The sequence below is a fragment of the Cherax quadricarinatus genome, chromosome 88, assembly GCF_038502225.1.
Source record: "Cherax quadricarinatus isolate ZL_2023a chromosome 88, ASM3850222v1, whole genome shotgun sequence".
NCBI lineage: Eukaryota > Metazoa > Arthropoda > Malacostraca > Decapoda > Parastacidae > Cherax > Cherax quadricarinatus.
The window spans coordinates 7134979-7155342 of NC_091379.1; the positions used below are offsets into that span (position 1 = coordinate 7134979).

Genomic DNA, 20364 nt, shown 5'->3' on the forward strand with positions numbered 1-20364 from the left:
AAGGACACAAATGCAGCTAATGTGACACTATGGCAACGTTTCGCTCTCCAAGAGCTTTATAAAGCCGTTATAAACAATGATGATAGGAGAATCTTGAAGAACAGGAGTAGAATGAGGTAATCAGTCCCTCAACCTTGAGTCGATGTGGTCAGTCCATCAATCTTGAATTCTATATTCTATTCAAGATTGATGGACTGACCACATCGACTCAAGGTTGAGGGACTGATTACCTCATTCTCCTCCTGTTCTTCAAGATTCTCCTTTGTATGGACTGATGAAGCCACTGTGTGGCGAAACGTTTCCTCAATATAAGCTACCCAAGAGTTGCACATGTGTCTAATTTATCAACATGTCGGTTCTCTGAACCATTCATCTACAAACGTTATAAACAATACAAAGCTCCTGGAGAGCGAAACGTTGCTACGATAAAATGTGGCAATACTTGTACACGTGTCATTCTACCTAATATTTTGTCGGTAGTTCTACCATATCTTTGATGAGTTACGAGAGTTTATCTTTTCCTTGAGCCCGGCCGTGGGCCAGGCTCGTCTGGTGCTTGCCTGGTCAACCAGGCTCTTGCTGCTAGTGGCCCACTGCCCCACATACCCATCACAGCCTGGTTGATCTTGAGTCACTTGATTTATATCAGTTACTAGAGAATTTTTTTCTGCGAGGTATACCGAGGAGTATACATCTGTGTACATTTCGAGTTTACGTTCATCCCTAGCCTGGAGGTTACCTGGAGGTTATTCCGGGGATCAACGCCCCCGCGGCCCGGTCCATGACCAGGCCAAGGATTATTAGTAGGTAGGAGAGCAGCTAAACACTCTAGCTGTCCTATTATCCTAGGATACTATTCTCTGGTGTTATAAGATTTGTTGAAACTTTTAACCCGGGGTAGGGAGGGTTAGTCAGCCAGGATAATCTGGGGTAGGGAGGGTTAGTCAGCCAGGATAATCTGGGGTAGGGAGGGTTAGTCAGCCAGGATAATCTGGGGTAGAGAGGGTTAGTCAGCCAGGATAACCTGGGGTAGGGAGGGTTAGTCAGCCAGGATAATCTGGGGTAGAGAGGGTTAGTCAGCCAGGATAATCTGGGGTAGGGGGGGTTAGTCAGCCAGGATAATCTGGGGTAGAGAGGGTTAGTCAGCCAGGATAACCTGGGGTAGGGAGGGTTAGTCAGCCAGGATAATCTGGGGTAGAGAGGGTTAGTCAGCCAGGATAACCTGGGGTAGGGAGGGTTAGTCACCCAGGATAATCTGGGGTAGAGAGGGTTAGTCACCCAGGATAATCTGGGGTAGAGAGGGTTAGTCAGCCAGGATAACCTGGGGTAGGGAGGGTTAGTCACCCAGGATAACCTGGGGTAGGGAGGGTTAGTCACCCAGGATAACCCAAGAAAGTCAGTGCGTCATGGAGGACTGTCTTATTTCCACTGTGGTCCTTCAATCTTGTCCCCCAGGATGCGACCCACACCATTCCACTAGCACCCAGGTACCTACTTACCGCTAGGTGAATAGTGACAACGTGTAGGGAAACACGCCCAATGTTGTCACCCTTGCCGGGGATTAAACCACAGACACTGTGTGTGTGAGGCAAGAGCGTTTCCTACCAGGCCACGTTGTGATTCTTAATGTAACTTCTTATAGACCAGTAAACCAGGGGAAGGTCTCGCTCACGTGATTATGACCACGTCTGTACAAATTTTCACATTTCTCCTGACCAATAAAACACCACTACCAATACTTTTTTTTTATATAAAAATTGTTAAAAGGGTACTAGAAATGCCTTCAAATAGTTAGTATTTTTATTGTATATATATATATATATATATATATATATATATATATATATATATATATATATATAAGTCGAAAAAGGTAATATTTATTTCGTCACCTCCTTCCTAATGCATAAAAGTTTGAAATTATATTGATGAAAGTAAAAAGAAACTGCTTTTAAATTACTTTGTCATAAGTTTAAAGGTAATCCTTGCAAGGGAAGAGATGGGGGAGTTAGGTTAGGGGTGGTAAGGGTAAGGGTAGGGATAGTTAGGGGCATAAGGGGCTGGCTGGACGACCAAAGGGGCAGGTCCGTAAGGGATGCCGTAGTACTGTGGTGGTGGTGGTCGTGGTCGTGGTGGAGGAGGTGGTGGAGGAGGTGGTGGAGGAGGTGGTGGAGGAGGTGGTGGAGGAGGTGGTGGTGGAGGAGGTGGTGGTGGTGGGGGAGGGGGTGGTGGTGGTGGAGGTGGTGGAGGAGGAGGTGGGGCAGAATAGAACGAGTAAACGGGTGGGGGCGGTGGAGGAGGTGGTGGCGGAGGAGGAGAGTAGAATGTGTACTGGGCTGGTGGTGATGGTGATAGTGGTGATAGTGGTGAGGGATAAGACCAGTATGGTGCTAGCGTGGGCTGGTAGTCCACTTGGGCCTTGTAACCATTCTCATCAGCCGTGTAGGTGACCACCTGGACTCTGCCGTCTGGTAGTGCTACGTGGTACTGACCACTCGTCCTCGCTCCATCACGAGACTCTTGTAACCCGAAGCTGTTCGCTGTAAAGTCATCTCTGACCACGTAGTTGTAGTCATACTTCGGAAGTGTCTGTAGAAGAAGAGGTAATTTACACATGTTAAACTATGAAAATCAAGGACCCCAATAATAATGACCTGACTAGGTTGGGGCATTGGCTTAAGCCGGTAGGAGACCTGGACCTGCCTCGCATGGGCCAGTAGGCCTGCTGCAGTGTTCTTTCTTATGTTCTTATATTATACAACTTATACAGATCATAGCTGACAGTGACATACTATATAGAAAGCCTCTGGTTATGCAGAGCAGTTCGGGCAAATTAGGTTAATTTTGTCCCCAGGATGCGACCCACACCGGTCAACTAACACCCAGGTTACCTACTTACTGCTAGGTGAAGAGGGACAGCAGGTGTTTTAAGGAAATACGTTCTAATATTTCCACCCGTACCGGGGATTGAGCCACGGACTTCAGTGTGTGAGCTGAGTGTGCTGCCAACCAACTTTTATGGGTTATCCTATGTAATCTGCGTATGTATGATAGTAAGACCTATGTGTATCTGTACCTAAATAATGTTTGTAGAATAAAGTAGGGACAGTGATAAATCCTCCTGACCAGTGGTAAGTGAAGTATGGAGGGGGGGGGGTCGTTCTGGCAACAACACGGACGTCTTCGATAATGGACTTTCGTCCTGCATAAAAAACTCATTACAATTGTAACCAGATATAAGCACGTAAATACGACTCAAGAAATCGTAATGACACGACCGCGGGTTCAGTCCCGGCCGGGGGTATGGTTTAGCACGTAAATAGTTCAATACCGCTGTAACTTGTTCAACTATCAAAACTTTGTGGTCCAGTCCCTGGACCTATTATGTGCCTCTGTAATATTTTGACTACCACCCACACCATGGATATTGTGTGGCTACCACCCACACCATGGGTATGGTGTAACTACCACCCACACCATGGATATGGTGTAACTACCACCCACACCATGGATATGGTGTAACTACCACCCACACCATGGATATGGTGTAACTACCACCCACACCATGAGTATGGTGTGGCTATCACCCACACCATGAGTATGGTGTGGCTATCACCCACATCATGGGTATGGTGTGGCTATCACCCACACCATGGGTATGGTGTAGCTACCACCCACACCATGGGTATGGTGTAACTACCACCCACACCATGGGTATGGGGTAACTACCACCCACACCATGGGTATGGGGTAACTACCACCCACACCATGGGTATGGTGTAACTACCACCCACACCATGGGTATGGGGTAACTACCACCCACACAATGGGTATGGGGTAACTACCACCCACACCATGGGTATGGTGTAACTACCACCCACACCATGGGTATGGTGTAACTACCACCCACACCATGGGTATGGTGTAACTACCACCCACACCATGGGTATGGTGTAACTACCACCCACACCATGGGTATGGGGTAACTACCACCCACACCATGGGTATGGTGTAACTACCACCCACACCATGGGTATGGTGTAACTACCACCCACACCATGGGTATGGGGTAACTACCACCCACACCATGGGTATGGTGTAACTACCACCCACACCATGGGTATGGTGTAACTATCACCCACACCATGGGTATGGTGTAACTATCACCCACACCATGGGTATGGGGTAACTATCACCCACACCATGGGTATGGTGTAACTATCACCCACACCATGGGTATGGGGTAACTATCACCCACACCATGGGTATGGTGTAACTCACCCACACCATGGGTATGGTGTAACTACCACCCACACCATGGGTATGGGGTAACTATCACCCACACCATGGGTATGGTGTAACTATCACCCACACCATGGGTATGGGGTAACTACCACCCACACCATGGGTATGGTGTAACTCACCCACACCATGGGTATGGTGTAACTATCACCCACACCATGGGTATGGTGTAACTACCACCCACACCATGGGTATGGGGTAACTATCACCCACACCATGGGTATGGGGTGCATAATCAAGATATTAAACTAAGATTTTCGTTAGAATATGTAATACATTGAGTTGCAACACAACTGTCATCAAAGATTTGCTAAGTTATACCATGAATTAAGGAAAGATCCTGGACTTCACCTTACGAAACAGACAAAACAAATGCGATAGTAATTATGGACAAGGTAGATTATAGTGGAGAAATAACATATTAGAAAACAGGGGGATTGACGCGCCTCTTAATAAATGTCACTAGTTACTAGTCCTCAGTTTTATATAAAAGAATTGAAGAATTAGACACATGTGCAACATCTGGGTATCTTTATTTGTAGACGTTTCGCCATCCAGTGACTTGATCAATACAAGGACATAATGCGAAGAATTGTATACAAAAGATGAGGAAATCAGTCCCTCAGCCTTGGATTGTATTGATAAAGCCAATGGATGGTGAAACGTCTACAAATACGGATACGCAGATGTCTTAATTCTTCATCTGGTCGGTATTGTATATGATTCATGTACGAAAGAATTGGTCATGAACTCACATCAGGGTAGGTCAGAGGATCAGCGCAGATTGCGAGCGCAATCACAGCAAACAGCACACACACCTGCAATGTCACATGAGTTTGTGTTTACGTATTTCACACATAGCTGGCAAATTTTGTTCACAGTGAAAAGCAGACAGGTACAATACCGTGACTGGAACAATACACAAATAACCCGCACATAAGAGAGAGAGAAGCTGACCACGACGTTTAGGTCACACTAGTGAGTAGTTAATGTTGATAAGTAAGATACATTACCAACAGTTAGGTATCTATATTCCAAAACGTTTCGCCTACACAGCAGGCTTCTTCAGTCGAGTACAGAAGAGTTAGCAGAAGCAGTAGAGATGTGAAGACGATGTAATCAGTCCATCACCCTTGAAGACGTAGTTGTGAGGTGGTCAGTCCCTGAGGGACTGACCACCTCAGATTCGGTCCCTCAGCCTGGAGAAGAGTTTTCACTTTTTTACTGTTTATGCTAACTCTTCTGTACTCGACTGAAGAAGCCTACTGTGTAGGCGAAACGTTTCGGAATATAGCTACCTAACTGTTACACATGTCTTATCAACCTGTCGGTATTGTATACCATTATCATATTCACTAGTAATGGTCCAAGTTGGACCGAAACGTCGTCATAAGCTCCAGTCTTCTGGGTTGAGTTATTGTGATACCGCACTATAATTGAGCTACTGTGATAATAACTCACTATACCTGAGTTACTGCTATAATTACTAAATATTTGAGTTAGTGTTATATTAACTCAATATTTGATTTATTACTAAGACAAGAAACAGACTTGTTTACCGTAAGACTCATGGTGTCTGTGTAGAGAGAGAAGAAAGACTGATACCATAGCAACCTCTCTCACTCTCTTATATACTCCAGCATCTGCTAAAAGGTGACACGTGACGTCACAACAGGTTCGGTTGCAATAGCAACATTGCTCGTCCCAAGCCAATGATCGCTGGAAAATGACTCGTGATTGCGAGCACTGTAATTGGCTGTACATTAACCAATGATGCGCTGGCAATCTTTGTGAAATTTGCCCTTCGTAAACAAGGGAGGATCGATTTGCCTCTCATCTGCGTATTTCTAAGCAGCCAGAGGTGGGCTGATGTGAAAGCTGTTGGGTATCTATATTGTTGAAACGTTTTGCCTACTGTGTAGGCGAAACGGGTGTAGTAGTGAAATGAAGATGTAATGAATCCACTCACCATCCAGGCTGAAGGACTGACCACCTCATATATCCAAGGTTGATGGACTGATAACATCTTTACTTCACTACTACTCTTGCCTCTGTATTTGACTGAAGAAGCCTATTGTGTAGGCGAAATGTTTCAACCATAAAGATACCCAACTGCTGCACATGTATCTTAATCATCACCCAGTCGGTATCTTATACCATTTTCAACATAACAATTCGTGTTGTTTACACAAATCAGGTTTACAGGTCAACAGCTGTTATCCTTCATCAGGTCCTTCATATCAGGTCATTGGCTAACATTTGAACATCTACCGACAAGTTGTTAGGTAAGACATATGCTACCAATGTCCAACTGAGTAATACTACTGATTACATCGTCTTCAAGTATCTCTGCCTATCAACTTTTCTGTACTTGACTGCCTATCCATAAAGATACACTGTTGCATTGGCTAACATCCAGGTACCTATTTAGTGCTAGGTGAACAGGGGCAGCAATTGTAAGGTGACCCAGGTAACTACTTACTGCTAATGTCTATATATACACTCACACTGATGTCTGTATATACAGTGTTCATATATTGTTTGTAACAGCTTAACAAAGCTCCTGGAGAGCGAAACGTTGCCACAGTACAACCTCGCATTAGTTGTAATTGTGTCCTTTTATCAAACACTTCAGTGTTTTTACGTTTATATCACTTGACATTGAGTGCAGCTTTGATATATAAATGTTATTGTAAATGATATTATTGTAGATGTTGAAGCAACTTCCTGAGAGTGTAGTGTTGTAGATGTTGAAGCAACTACCTGAGAGCGTAGTGTTGTAGATGTTGAAGCAACTATCTGAGAGCGTAGTGTTGTAGATGTTGAAGCAACTACCTGAGAGCGTAGTGTTGTAGATGTTGAAGCAACTACCTGAGAGCGTAGTGTTGTAGATGTTGAAGCAACTACCTGAGAGCGTAGTGTTGTAGATGTTGAAGCAACTACCTGAGAGCGTAGTGTTGTAGATGTTGAAGCAACTACCTGAGAGCGTAGTGTTGTAGATGTTGAAGCAACTACCTGAGAGCGTAGTGTTGTAGATGTTGAAGCAACTACCTGAGAGCGTAGTGTTGTAGATGTTGAAGCAACTACCTGAGAGCGTAGTGTTGTAGATGTTGAAGCAACTACCTGAGAGCGTAGTGTTGTAGATGTTGAAGCAACTACCTGAGAGCGTAGTGTTGTAGATGTTGAAGCAACTACCTGAGAGCGTAGTGTTGTAGATGTTGAAGCAACTACCTGAGAGCGTAGTGTTGTAGATGTTGAAGCAACTACCTGAGAGCGTAGTGTTGTAGATGTTGAAGCAACTACCTGAGAGCGTAGTGTTGTAGATGTTGAAGCAACTACCTGAGAGCGTAGTGTTGTAGATGTTGAAGCAACTACCTGAGAGCGTAGTGTTGTAGATGTTGAAGCAACTACCTGAGAGCGTAGTGTTGTAGATGTTGAAGCAACTACCTGAGAGCGTAGTGTTGTAGATGTTGAAGCAACTACCTGAGAGCGTAGTGTTGTAGATGTTGAAGCAACTACCTGAGAGCGTAGTGTTGTAGATGTTGAAGCAACTACCTGAGAGCGTAGTGTTGTAGATGTTGAAGCAACTACCTGAGAGTGTAGTGTTGTAGATGTTGAAGCAACTACCTGAGAGTGTAGTGTTGTAGATGTTGAAGCAACTACCTGAGAGTGTAGTGTTGTAGATGTTGAAGCAACTACCTGAGAGTGTAGTGTTGTAGATGTTGAAGCAACTACCTGAGAGTGTAGTGTTGTAGATGTTGAAGCAACTACCTGAGAGCGTAGTGTTGTAGATGTTGAAGCAACTACCTGAGAGTGTAGTGTTGTAGATGTTGAAGCAACTACCTGAGAGCGTAGTGTTGTAGATGTTGAAGCAACTACCTGAGAGCGTAGTGTTGTAGATGTTGAAGCAACTACCTGAGAGCGTAGTGTTGTAGATGTTGAAGCAACTACCTGAGAGCGTAGTGTTGTAGATGTTGAAGCAACTACCTGAGAGTGTAGTGTTGTAGATGTTGAAGCAACTACCTGAGAGTGTAGTGTTGTAGATGTTGAAGCAACTACCTGAGAGCGTAGTGTTGTAGATGTTGAAGCAACTACCTGAGAGCGTAGTATTTAGCCCTCAGTGTCCATCAGAGTCTACACATGTAGCACAAGCTACATATGTATCAATAGGCAAAACGTCTTTTGAAGACTCAAGGCGTCTGTGTATCAGTGAACCAAGAGTTTTCTCAATAAAATGTCGTAAACCAGACATTTTGTTTTATTAAGACACTGCGGCTCCACTGAGAGCTTGTTCAGTGCCGCCAGTGGTAGTAAGTCACAGTGGGTGGACTTTATTGGCTTATACGAGGCTAAATCTGCATAATGTACTTTTTCCGTGCCCATAACACCTGTGTGCCCTCAACACCATTAAAAAAAAAAACACGGAACGGGTGGGGTTTGAACCCGTGGCGAGTGATTCGTAAAACTCCAGGCCATGGGTTCATACCCCACCCATTTCGTGGTTTGTTTGGAATCGTGTTATTACGATTTCGTGAGTCATGATGGCGGCTTTGAGGGGGACCTCAACACGATTTGTACCCAAAATTCGACTTGGTAGCCAGATTTCTTAGAAGGCCATTTCAGATCTAGATTGTATAAATTGTTATGCAATATCCTGTGGCAGTTTAGGAGGCGTGAGGATTTAGGCTGATATGCTGCAGCCAGACAGGTTCAGCAGTTAAAGATATCGTCACACGTGGGCGGGGCCCACTGGTGGTTCACTGTGTGATCCACTGATGAAAACTTGCAAGTCGCTGTAGATAGCAAGTAATCTTCTGGTAAGCATTAGATATCCTGTTGTTCAAGAAAAAGGACAGACAGACAGACAGACAACACTATACTATCTACAGTAATACAGAAGATAACACACAGACATTACTGTACTATCTACAGTAATACAGAAGATAATACACAGACATGACTGTACTATCTACAGTAATACAGAATAAGGAGAACGATGTGAAGTGACTGGCTTGATTATTAAGTCTTGTTTAGGGCGAGACGTCTGGTAAACAAACCACTTATGTTTTACGAGATAATGAATAAAACGTTGAGGAGTTTAGAAAATACAAAAGTTTGCAAGAAAAACAGTCCCTGAGGTGCTAAAGCTCACATAGCGACATAACCATGACGTACATGATACTCAGGGATATTAGGCGGGTGGAAAATGGTGTATAATATCGACATGTTGATAAGTAAGACATGTGCAACAATTAGGTATCTCTATTCCGAAACGTTTCGCCTACTCGGTAGGCTTCTTCAGTTGAATACAGATGAGTTAGCAGAATCAGTAGAGATGTAAAGACGATGTAATCAGTCCATCACCTTTGAAGACGTAATTTTGAGGTGGTCAGTCCCTCATCCTCCAGGCTGAGGGACTGACCATAAAGCTCTACGCTCATGATGTCCACGTTAGGAAAACTAGACATAATACCCAAATTGTTGTTAATACGCCGACGATCTCCCACCGAGGTATAAAAACTTCATTAAAAAGAAGAAACACATTTACCATCATTCGTACAATCATTTGTTTGCCAGAAGGATGCTGACATTACAAGTCGGATGACCCTCCCAACTACATCAGTGGAAATAAGTCACTTTGTCTCTGACTTTTTTGGGTTATCCTGTGTTATCTACACATGTTAATATGTATGATAATTGTACTTACGTGTACATGTACCTAAATAAACCTACTTACCCTTCCTTAGGAGAGTACTTTCCACCTTCAGGACTCGAGTCCTTCATCAGTGCTACCTTTCTCACACTCCAACAGCACTTGCATGTCATAAAAACCACTTGTCTCCACTTACTTAGATCCAACAGGATTACCACATATAAAGTCATAAAACAACATGAAAGAGTTGATAAAGAAGATGTAAAGTTCCTGCAAGATAAATAACAAGACGCCGTAGTTAGATCAAGAAGACTTCTTAGTACTTGAAAGAGGAATAAGACGCCGTAGTTAGATCAAGAAGACTTCTTAGTACTTGAAAGAGGAATAACAAGACGCCGTAGTTAGATCAAGAAGACTTCTTAGTACTTGAAAGAGGAATAAGACGCCGTAGTTAGATCAAAAAGACTTCTTAGTACTTGAAAGAGGAATAAGACGCCGTAGTTAGATCAAGAAGACTTCTTAGTACTTGAAAGAGGAATAAGACGCCGTAGTTAGATCAAGAAGACTTCTTAGTACTTGAAAGAGAAATAACAAGACGCCGTAGTTAGATCAAGAAGACTTCTTAGTACTTGAAAGAGGAATAAGACGCCGTAGTTAGATCAAGAAGACTTCTTAGTACTTGAAAGAGGAATAAGACGCCGTAGTTAGATCAAGAAGACTTCTTAGTACTTGAAAGAGAAATAACAAGACGCCGTAGTTAGATCAAGAAGACTTCTTAGTACTTGAAAGAGGAATAAGACGCCGTAGTTAGATCAAGAAGACTTCTTAGTACTTGAAAGAGGAATAACAAGACGCCGTAGTTAGATCAAGAAGACTTCTTAGTACTTGAAAGAGGAATAAGACGCCGTAGTTAGATCAAGAAGACTTCTTAGTACTTGAAAGAGGAATAAGACGCCGTAGTTAGATCAAGAAGACTTCTTAGTACTTGAAAGAGGAATAAGACGCCGTAGTTAGATCAAGAAGACTTCTTAGTACTTGAAAGAGGAATAAGACGCCGTAGTTAGATCAAGAAGACTTCTTAGTACTTGAAAGAGGAATAAGACGCCGTAGTTAGATCAAGAAGACTTCTTAGTACTTGAAAGAGGAATAAGACGCCGTAGTTAGATCAAGAAGACTTCTTAGTACTTGAAAGAGGAATAACAAGACGCCGTAGTTAGATCAAGAAGACTTCTTAGTACTTGAAATAGGAATAACAAGACGCCGTAGTTAGATCAAGAAGACTTCTTAGTACTTGAAAGAGGAATAAGACGCCGTAGTTAGATCAAGAAGACTTCTTAGTACTTGAAAGAGGAATAACAAGACGCCGTAGTTAGATCAAGAAGACTTCTTAGTACTTGAAAGAGGAATAAGACGCCGTAGTTAGATCAAGAAGACTTCTTAGTACTTGAAAGAGGAATAACAAGACGCCGTAGTTAGATCAAGAAGACTTCTTAGTACTTGAAAGAGGAATAAGACGCCGTAGTTAGATCAAGAAGACTTCTTAGTACTTGAAAGAGAAATAACAAGACGCCGTAGTTAGATCAAGAAGACTTCTTAGTACTTGAAAGAGGAATAAGACGCCGTAGTTAGATCAAGAAGACTTCTTAGTACTTGAAAGAGGAATAACAAGAAGTCACAGTTGTAATTTAAAGAAGTGTAATTGAAGGGATATTATTTTTTCCTCGCAATCATAGTGGTTGACCAATACAATAATTTACTACTACTACTATTACTAGTACTACTACTATTGCCTCGCTTCACTCCACTTTCTGTCTCTTGTGTCACTACTACTACTGCTAATACTACTACTACTACCAGCATTATTTCTACCACTACTATCTCCACTTCTTTCTTCTTCCTCACTTTGTCCCGTCCTTGTCCTCCTCTAGTATATATATACTGGCTCCCTTACCTTCGTATGTTAGTGTGTGTCTAGTTAATGAACCAAGTGGGACCCTAACGTCCTCATAAGTTTCTTTCTCCTATGTGTGGGTTATGTATTAAAAGAGAAGGTAGTAACTGTTACACCCACCACAACCTTGCCAGTTATCTCTTCCCGTCTATTCACAAGCCTACCAGTTCTATCTTCCCGTCTATTCACAAGCCTACCAGTTCTATCTTCCCGTCTATCCACAAGCCTACCAGTTCTATCTTCCCGTCTATCCACAAGCCTACCAGTTCTATCTTCCCGTCTATCCACAAGCCTACCAGTTCTCTCTTCCCGTCTATTCATAAGCCTACCAGTTCTCTCTTCCCGTCTATTCACAAGCCTACCAGTTCTCTCTTCCCGTCTATTCACAAGCCTACCAGTTCTCTCTTCCCGTCTATTCACAAGCCTACCAGTTCTCTCTTCCCGTCTATCCACAAGCCTACCAGTTCTCTCTTCCCGTCTATCCACAAGCCTACCAGTTCTCTCTTCCCGTCTATCCACAAGCCTACCAGTTCTCTCTTCCCGTCTATTCACAAGCCTACCAGTTCTCTCTTCCCGTCTATCCACAAGCCTACCAGTTCTCTCTTCCTGTCTATTCACAAGCCTACCAGTTCTCTCTTCTCGTCTATCCACAAGCCTACCAGTTCTCTCTTCCCGTCTTTTCACAAGCCTACCAGGTCTCTCTTCCCGTCTATCCGCATGCCTACCAGTTCTCTCTTTCCGTCTATCCACAAGCCTACCAGTTCTCTCTTCCCGTCTATCCACAAGCCGACCAGTTCTCTATTCCCGTCTATTCACAAGCCTACCAGTTCTCTCTTCCCGTCTATCCACAAGCCTACCAGTTCTCTCTTCCCGTCTATCCACAAGCCTACCAGTTCTCTCTTCCCGTCTGTTCACAAGCCTACCAGTTCTCTCTTCCCGTCTATCCACATGCCTACCAGTTCTCTCTTCCCGTCTATCCACAAGCCTACCAGTTCTCTCTTCCCATCTATTCACAAGCCTACCAGTTCTCTCTTCCCGTCTATCCACAAGCCTACCAGTTCTCCCTTCCCGTCTATTCACAAGCCTACCAGTTCTCTCTTCCCGTCTATCCACAAGCCTACCAGTTCTCTCTTCCCGTCTTTTCACAAGCCTACCAGGTCTCTCTTCCCGTCTATCCACAAGCCTACCAGTTCTCTCTTTCCGTCTATCCACAAGCCTACCAGTTCTCTCTTCCCGTCTATCCACAAGCCTACCAGTTCTCTATTCCCGTCTATTCACAAGCCTACCAGTTCTCTCTTCCCGTCTATCCACAAGCCTACCAGTTCTCTCTTCCCGTCTATCCACAAGCCTACCAGTTCTCTCTTCCCGTCTATTCACAAGCCTACCAGTTCTCTTTTCCCGTCTATCCACAAGCCTACCAGTTCTCTCTTCCCGTCTATCCACAAGCCTACCAGTTCTCTCTTCCCGTCTATTCACAAGCCTACCAATTCTCTCTTCCCGTCTTTCCACAAGCCTACCAGTTCTCTCTTCCCGTCTATTCACATGCCTACCAGTTCTCTCTTCCCGTCTATCCACAAGCCTACCAGTTCTCTCTTCCCGTCTATCCACAAGCCTACCAGTTCTCTCTTCCCGTCTATTCACTAGCCTACCAGTTCTCTCTTCCCGTCTATTCACAAGCCTACCAGTTCTCTCTTCCCGTCTATTCACAAGCCTACCAGTTCTCTCTTCCCGTCTATTCACAAGCCTACCAGTTCTCTCTTCCCGTCTATTCACAAGCCTACCAGTTCTCTCTTCCCGTCTATTCACAAGCCTACCAGTTCTCTCTTCCCGTCTATTCACAAGCCTACCAGTTCTCTCTTCCCGTCTATTCACAAGCCTACCAGTTCTCTCTTCCCGTCTATTCACAAGCCTACCAGTTCTCTCTTCCCGTCTATTCACAAGCCTACCAGTTCTCTCTTCCCGTCTATTCACAAGCCTACCAGTTCTCTCTTCCCGTCTATTCACAAGCCTACCAGTTCTCTCTTCCCGTCTATTCACAAGCCTACCAGTTCTCTCTTCCCGTCTATTCACAAGCCTACCAGTTCTCTCTTCCCGTCTATTCACAAGCCTACCAGTTCTCTCTTCCCGTCTATTCACAAGCCTACCAGTTCTCTCTTCCCGTCTATTCACTAGCCTAACGTTAAACAGCTTACAGACTTCAGAGGTACTCAACCTTTTAACGATTCCAGACGATCAGGAGACTGACCAATATGTTCCCATATCCCCTTCACCAGACTGTGAATATCACCACCACCAGTGCTATTAGATGTTTGTATTGTATTATATCAGTACTGTATTACAGTAGTAAGAAGTGTCTTGTCTGTGAACTGTATCTGTATATAACAAAAAAGGCACAATATCGTGACTGGAACGATACACAAATAACCCGCACATAAAAGAGAGAAGCTTACGACGACGTTTCGGTCCGACTTGGACCATTTACAAAGTGTGACTTTGTAAATGGTCCAAGTCGGACCGAAACGTCGTCGTAAGCTTCTCTCTTCTATGTGCGGGTTATTTGTGTAACTGTATCTGTCTTATGTAAAGTGATTCACTAATCTGGAATTGGAATTTTAGCCAATTTCCAGATTTGTTGTGAACCATTAAAATTGGTGAGGTATATTTCTTGAAATCATCTCCATCAGCTATACCTGGGTATGGTATACCTGGGTATGGTATACCCAAGTATGTGTACTCAGTGAGGACAAATATAAAAATATAATCATTGTAATAAGACTTTTATTGTTGATAATGAGAAATATATGTAGGAACAATTACTGACGTGATTGTTACAGGTCTGGTTGACCACCCACACCTGTGAGCACCTTACTAGAGTTAGTAAGTCATGTGGGTGTTCGTGGGTTGGTTGGTAGCGTCCTCGACTTGCACTGAGGGAACCAGGGATCGATCCCCAGCACGGGTTTTCTTACACTTGCTGTTCCTGTTCACCTAGCAGTGAGTAGGTATCTGGGTGTTAGTCACCTTAAACCTGCTGTCCCTGTTCACCTAGCAGTGAGTAGGTATCTGGGTGTTAGTCACCTTAAACCTGCTGTCTCTGTTCACCTAGCAGTGAGTAGGTACCTGGGTGTTAGTCACCTTAAACCTGCTGTCCCTGTTCACCTAGCAGTGAGTAGGTACCTGGGTGTTAGTCACCTTACACCTGCTGTCCCTGTTCACCTAGCAGTGAGTAGGTACCTGGGTGTTAGTCACCTTACACCTGCTGTCCCTGTTCACCTAGCAGTAAGCAGGTACCTGGGTGCTAGCCACCTTCCACCCGCTGTTCCCGTTCACTTAGCAGTAAGAACGTTGACAAAGCTCCTGGAGGGCGAAACGTTGCCACAATAAAATGCCACATTAATTGCACTTGTGTCCTTTTACCCAACATATTGCCGGTAAATCTACCAACATTATTACAATTCATATCTAAATCACAATATGGAGGAGATAAATGTGTCTTTTTACCTAACATAGATCTGAATTATTTTAGTAACAGTATCGTCACTTTTATTCTTCTGGGAAGAGAATCATTAAGGTTCACAAACATTTATCACAAACTTCATCCACATCACACGATGCTTAACATTAGTTACTACATCCTCTTCTTCCATTATAACATTCTTATCACATGTAGTGTGTGAATGTTGTGAGAATCCTTCATATATCACAGGTGTATCTTGAGGTAACTCAAGGGCCAGGAGCTATGAATCGACCCCTGAGTACACCACCGCTTGCATCCCTCAAGATCACTCTTAAATATATTCACAAAAATGTAAACGAGCCATACCACGGGAGGGGTTAGAACCCGCGATCAGAGAGTCGTTAAACTCCAGACCGACACATTAATCTGGAGTTTTATGACTCTGATCGCGGGTTCTAACCCCATCCGTGGTATGGTTTGTTTGCAATCGTGTCATTACGATTTCGTGAGTCACAAAAATATATACGAGATCGCGTCCACTTATCTCTAAAATTTCCAGTACACAATATTCATGTCTGTATTTTTCGCATTTTGACCTAAAAATTTCGTTTTCATTTTGTTTTTAAATTTCACAATATTTTCTGGACTTCCGTATGTCATACACAAGGCGAAGATGCCCTCTAATTGTTTTTATCTTTATCTAAAATTCTACTTTTCAGTTTTGTCATTCTTTTTCAATCTCGCAATGGTTTTGGCATCTGTGTTCCATAGGAATCAGCAAACATGGCGTGGCAGAGCCAAGATGGCCGCCAGAGGTGGGTCATAATGCTTTAACAAACTGGTTTAGAAAGACATGTAACCAAACACTAGGCTATATTTATTGGAAAACGTTTCGGTCCTGGGACCTAGAAGTGATCAAGGTCCCAGGACCGAAACGTTTTCTAATATGTCCTAGTGTTCGCTTACCTGTCTTTCTAAATCAATTTGTGGGTATCTGTTACCAAGGTTTATATCATACTTTAACACACTGCCTAGCGCTGTAAGGCTGAAGTCTCGTGTTACCCATGTTCATTTTTCAACTGTAATCTACTTTGTCCATGATTACTATCACATTTGTTTTGTCTGTTTCGTAAGGTGAAGTCCAGGACCTTTCCTTAATTCATGGTATAACTTAACAAATCTTTGATGATAGTTGTGTTGCAACACAACTTATATATACACTGTGAGGTATTCGTCTCAGTGTACATTCACTGAGACATGCACTGTACACTGAGAGACATACTCCTCTCAGTGTACAGTCACTGAGACATGCACTTCTCAGTATATATACACTGAGAGGCACTTCTCAGTATATATACACTGAGAGACAAACGCCTCACAGTGTATAAGTGTATAAGTTCTTGAGAAACACCTGTTCATTAACTTGTGTTGCTGCCTGCACTTGGGTGAGGCTCCCACACAGATACATAAACTGTCACAGCTTCAGCACTATTATATATATATATATATATATATATATATATATATATATATATATATATATATATATATATATATATATATATATATATATATATATATATATATATAAATTAGTGTTGTCTTTGTAAATAATATTTTTGCATCTAAAGGCTCTGTCATCACAAGCTTAATTATAAACTCAGTTAATTCAAATTTAACAAAACTTTGAAGTTCTTAACATATTTTTCGAGTATAACAAAACTTTCTGCTGAAGGCATCGTTGTCTTGAGCTCATCACTTAAGTTTTTCTTAAGGCACATTGTCTTTAAATTAAATTACTCTAGATTTTCCTTAATTTCTTAAGGCACAATTTAAAAAATATTTCCCTGGGAAGACAACACAGAGATGCATATACAACACTTGGTTATCACAGTACAGATATTTACACTCCATGTGCATGAAAAGGTTAACTCCATATATACAAAACACTTGAGCACTAAAATTAATATATTCTACATAGTATACATGTGTATGTGTGTGTGTGTGTGTGTGTGTGTGTGTGTGTGTGTGTGTGTGTGTGTGTGTGTGTGTGTGTGTGTGTGTGTGTGTGTGTGTGTGTGTGTGTGTTCAGTATTTAAACTAGTGAGAAAAATCTAATACTGCTTCATTTTCAGTTATTTATCAGTAATCAGAAGTATATACAGCTCGTTATGTCTCATTATGTTGTTCCACATTGATGTGAAACAATAATTTTGAACTTTAGGATCAAAATATTGCATTATGCCACATGTCCTAAGACTATATTTGCAATCTTATTAAAATTCATTTTGTTTTAAACCTAATCACTGCCGAGTTGAGCTCCTCAGACCCATGTATTGTAACTGATACAGTCAGCATGTAGTATACAGAGGACGGCCACAGTTCAACGCTTTATGGAATAGGTCGTGGTATAAGACCAGCGTCGAGTATAACAAGCGGAAGGCCTCTGTCAGATGACCACAAGCTCCAGTGGTGGGTCATCATATGACTAAGACCCACGTCAGGAAACACTTGTCCAGTTTACTGGCGAATCTTAACCTAAGGTGAAAACATAACCAGTTTTCCTGACCAACAAAACATCATCAATCCAGTACATCTGGTGCATTAAGCTAATTTTGAACCAGTATTCTTCAGTCAGTCACCTGAATCATCAGTATTAATCACTGTTCAAGTCTGCCTCAGTTTTTTTTAACTGAATCGAGTTCTAAATCTTGACTAATTTTATTTTGGTATGTAAATTTTATATGATCACCTTCTAGTAAGACCTGGATCCATCCCATTACTCTTCACTATGTGATTTATTGTATTATAATTGCATTAAATAAGTTACCATCTGTTATATAAGATATTCTTAGTACCTGAATGTGCTTAGAAGCCTCAGTAGGATGCATGTAAACATTTAGGACCCCAGTAAGATGCATGTGAACATTAAGGACCCCAGTAGGATGCATGTAAACATTTAGGACCCCAGTAGGATGCATGTAAACATGGCAAATTTCAATTTTTCATACTTTGAATGAATCCTGTGGTTTTCACTAATGTTTGTTTTAACTATGACTAACAAGAGTATGTAAATCCTTGGCGCTGTGACATGGCACTAGCATTCTCAGGTACCTTCACCACTGCTGGGACTCGTGTCTGCAGGGGTAACATCAACATTCTCCATCAATAAGTTCACAACTTTATCCAGCTTCTCCTCTAAGGCTGTGATACGTTTATTCAATGAGGTATACGACTCTGCCATGTCTTCCATTTTCTCGCTCACTATTTCGATCATGTTGGCCTCTAGTTCCTTGAGATTAGACTTTATATCCTCGTCAGTGTTGCGATGGTATTCTCCTCTGCGTATCCTGCTACCTCTCTTCGTGCGAGTGCTGCTCTTGTTGTCACTTGCTTCTGTCTCTCGTGTTCTCAAACACTGGTTCACATTTGCCAGAAGATGTGAAGGAAGAGTTGCTTCTTTGTATTTCTTGTTTTCAATGATGAACAACTTGTTAGACTGTAAGCAATGAGAAATTTGATTAGAATTTTTTTTTCAGTGTAATTTATAAACGGCTATTATGGGACGATAAAGTATATTACAACATGGACAGATTATATACAATATTATAATGTATTGAGTTGTGAAGGTGGGAAGTACACGCTGAAGGATGGTCAAGAATGTTGCAATTCAGGTCATTTAAATTGTGCTATCCGTGCATTTCAGGGAAGAAGAGAGGTGTTGAATGAATGATGGTGAGTGTGTTTCCTTTCTTGGGTCATCCTACCCATATAATACAAAATAATAATGTACTATATTAAAATAATCCATAAAAGAAAATTGTGCATTTCTCAGAAGTGAATGCAATGTCATTGGTGCCATAATGAATGTTAGGTAAAAGGACACATGTGCAACTAATGTGACATTTTATTTTGGCAACGTTTCGCTTTGTCACATTAGTTGCACTTTTGTCCTTTACCTAACATATTGTCGGTAATTCTATCAACTTTATTACATAAAGAATGCTGTGTGTATTGGTGAGTGAGGTTAAGCAGTGTTGGGTATGGCTACTACGTGGCTAGATGACAACGTAGACATAACTTTGTCCTTCACTAAGAGGACTCACAAGAAAATCAGGATCTACCTATCCCAGAGAAAATGAAAAAAAAAAATATATAAAAAAAATGTATTACCTCGAAGGCCGTCTCTCACTATTGTTGATCCAATCTCTGCCTTTCCAGAGGTTGTCTTCTCATCACTATTAAACTTACCTCTGAAGGAAACAACTCTAGTGACCTTTTTCCTCCAGAACTATTCTCTACATCAGGGACAAGATGGATAATAATAATAATAATAATATCTTTATTTACTACAAGTACGTGTACAAGGTATACAGACCATAGCTGACATCAATGACATACTACTATATAGAAAGCCGCTTGTTATGCTGAGCATTTCCCGCAAATTAGGTCAATTTTGCCCCAGGATGCGACCCACGCCAGTCGACTAACACCCAGGTACCCATGTTATACTGATGGGTGAACAGGAACAACAGGTGTCTTATGGAAACACGTCCCTAATGTTTTCCAGCAGTACCGTATTACAGAATGGATATAAATGCACTGGAAAACGTACAGAGGAGGATGAGAAAGATGATCCCATGTATCAGAAATCTTCCCTATGAGGATAGACTGAAGGCCCTGAATCTGCACTCTCTTGAAAGGCGTAGAATTAGGGGGGATATGATCGAGGTGCATAAATGGAAAACAGGAATAAATAAAGGGGATGTAAATATCGCGCTGAAAATCTCCAGCCAAGACAGGACTCGCAGCAATGGTTTCAAGTTGGAAGAATTCAGATTCAGGAAGGATATAGGAAAGCACTGGTTTGGCAATAGAGTTGTGGATGAGTGGAACAAACTCCCGAGTACCGTCATAGACGCTAAGACGTTGTGTAGTTTTAAAAATAGGTTAGATAAATACATGAGTGGGTATGGGTGGGTGTGAGTTGGACCTGACTAG

At 42.3% G+C, this 20364-nt stretch overlaps 1 protein-coding gene across 5 annotated transcripts in view; it reads right to left on the reverse strand.

Annotated features, from left to right (window-relative positions):
- Positions 1 to 2239: 2239 nt before the first annotated feature.
- LOC128698506 (transient receptor potential channel pyrexia) overlaps positions 2240 to 20364 on the reverse strand; it is a 79115-nt gene continuing 60990 nt past the window's right edge. For 4 of the 5 annotated variants that reach the window (XM_070103961.1, XM_053790757.2, XM_070103959.1 and 1 more), the window contains 3 exons: positions 18478 to 18862; positions 5058 to 5120; positions 2536 to 2589 (listed from right to left, as the gene is read on the reverse strand). In XM_070103961.1, the coding sequence (XP_069960062.1) occupies positions 5077 to 5120; positions 18478 to 18862 (429 nt within the window). In that variant the 3' untranslated portion in view covers positions 2536 to 2589; positions 5058 to 5076. Of the gene's footprint in view, positions 2590 to 5057; positions 5121 to 18477; positions 18863 to 20364 lie in introns of all 5 variants that reach the window. The other variant, XM_070103962.1, reaches the window with a different exon arrangement.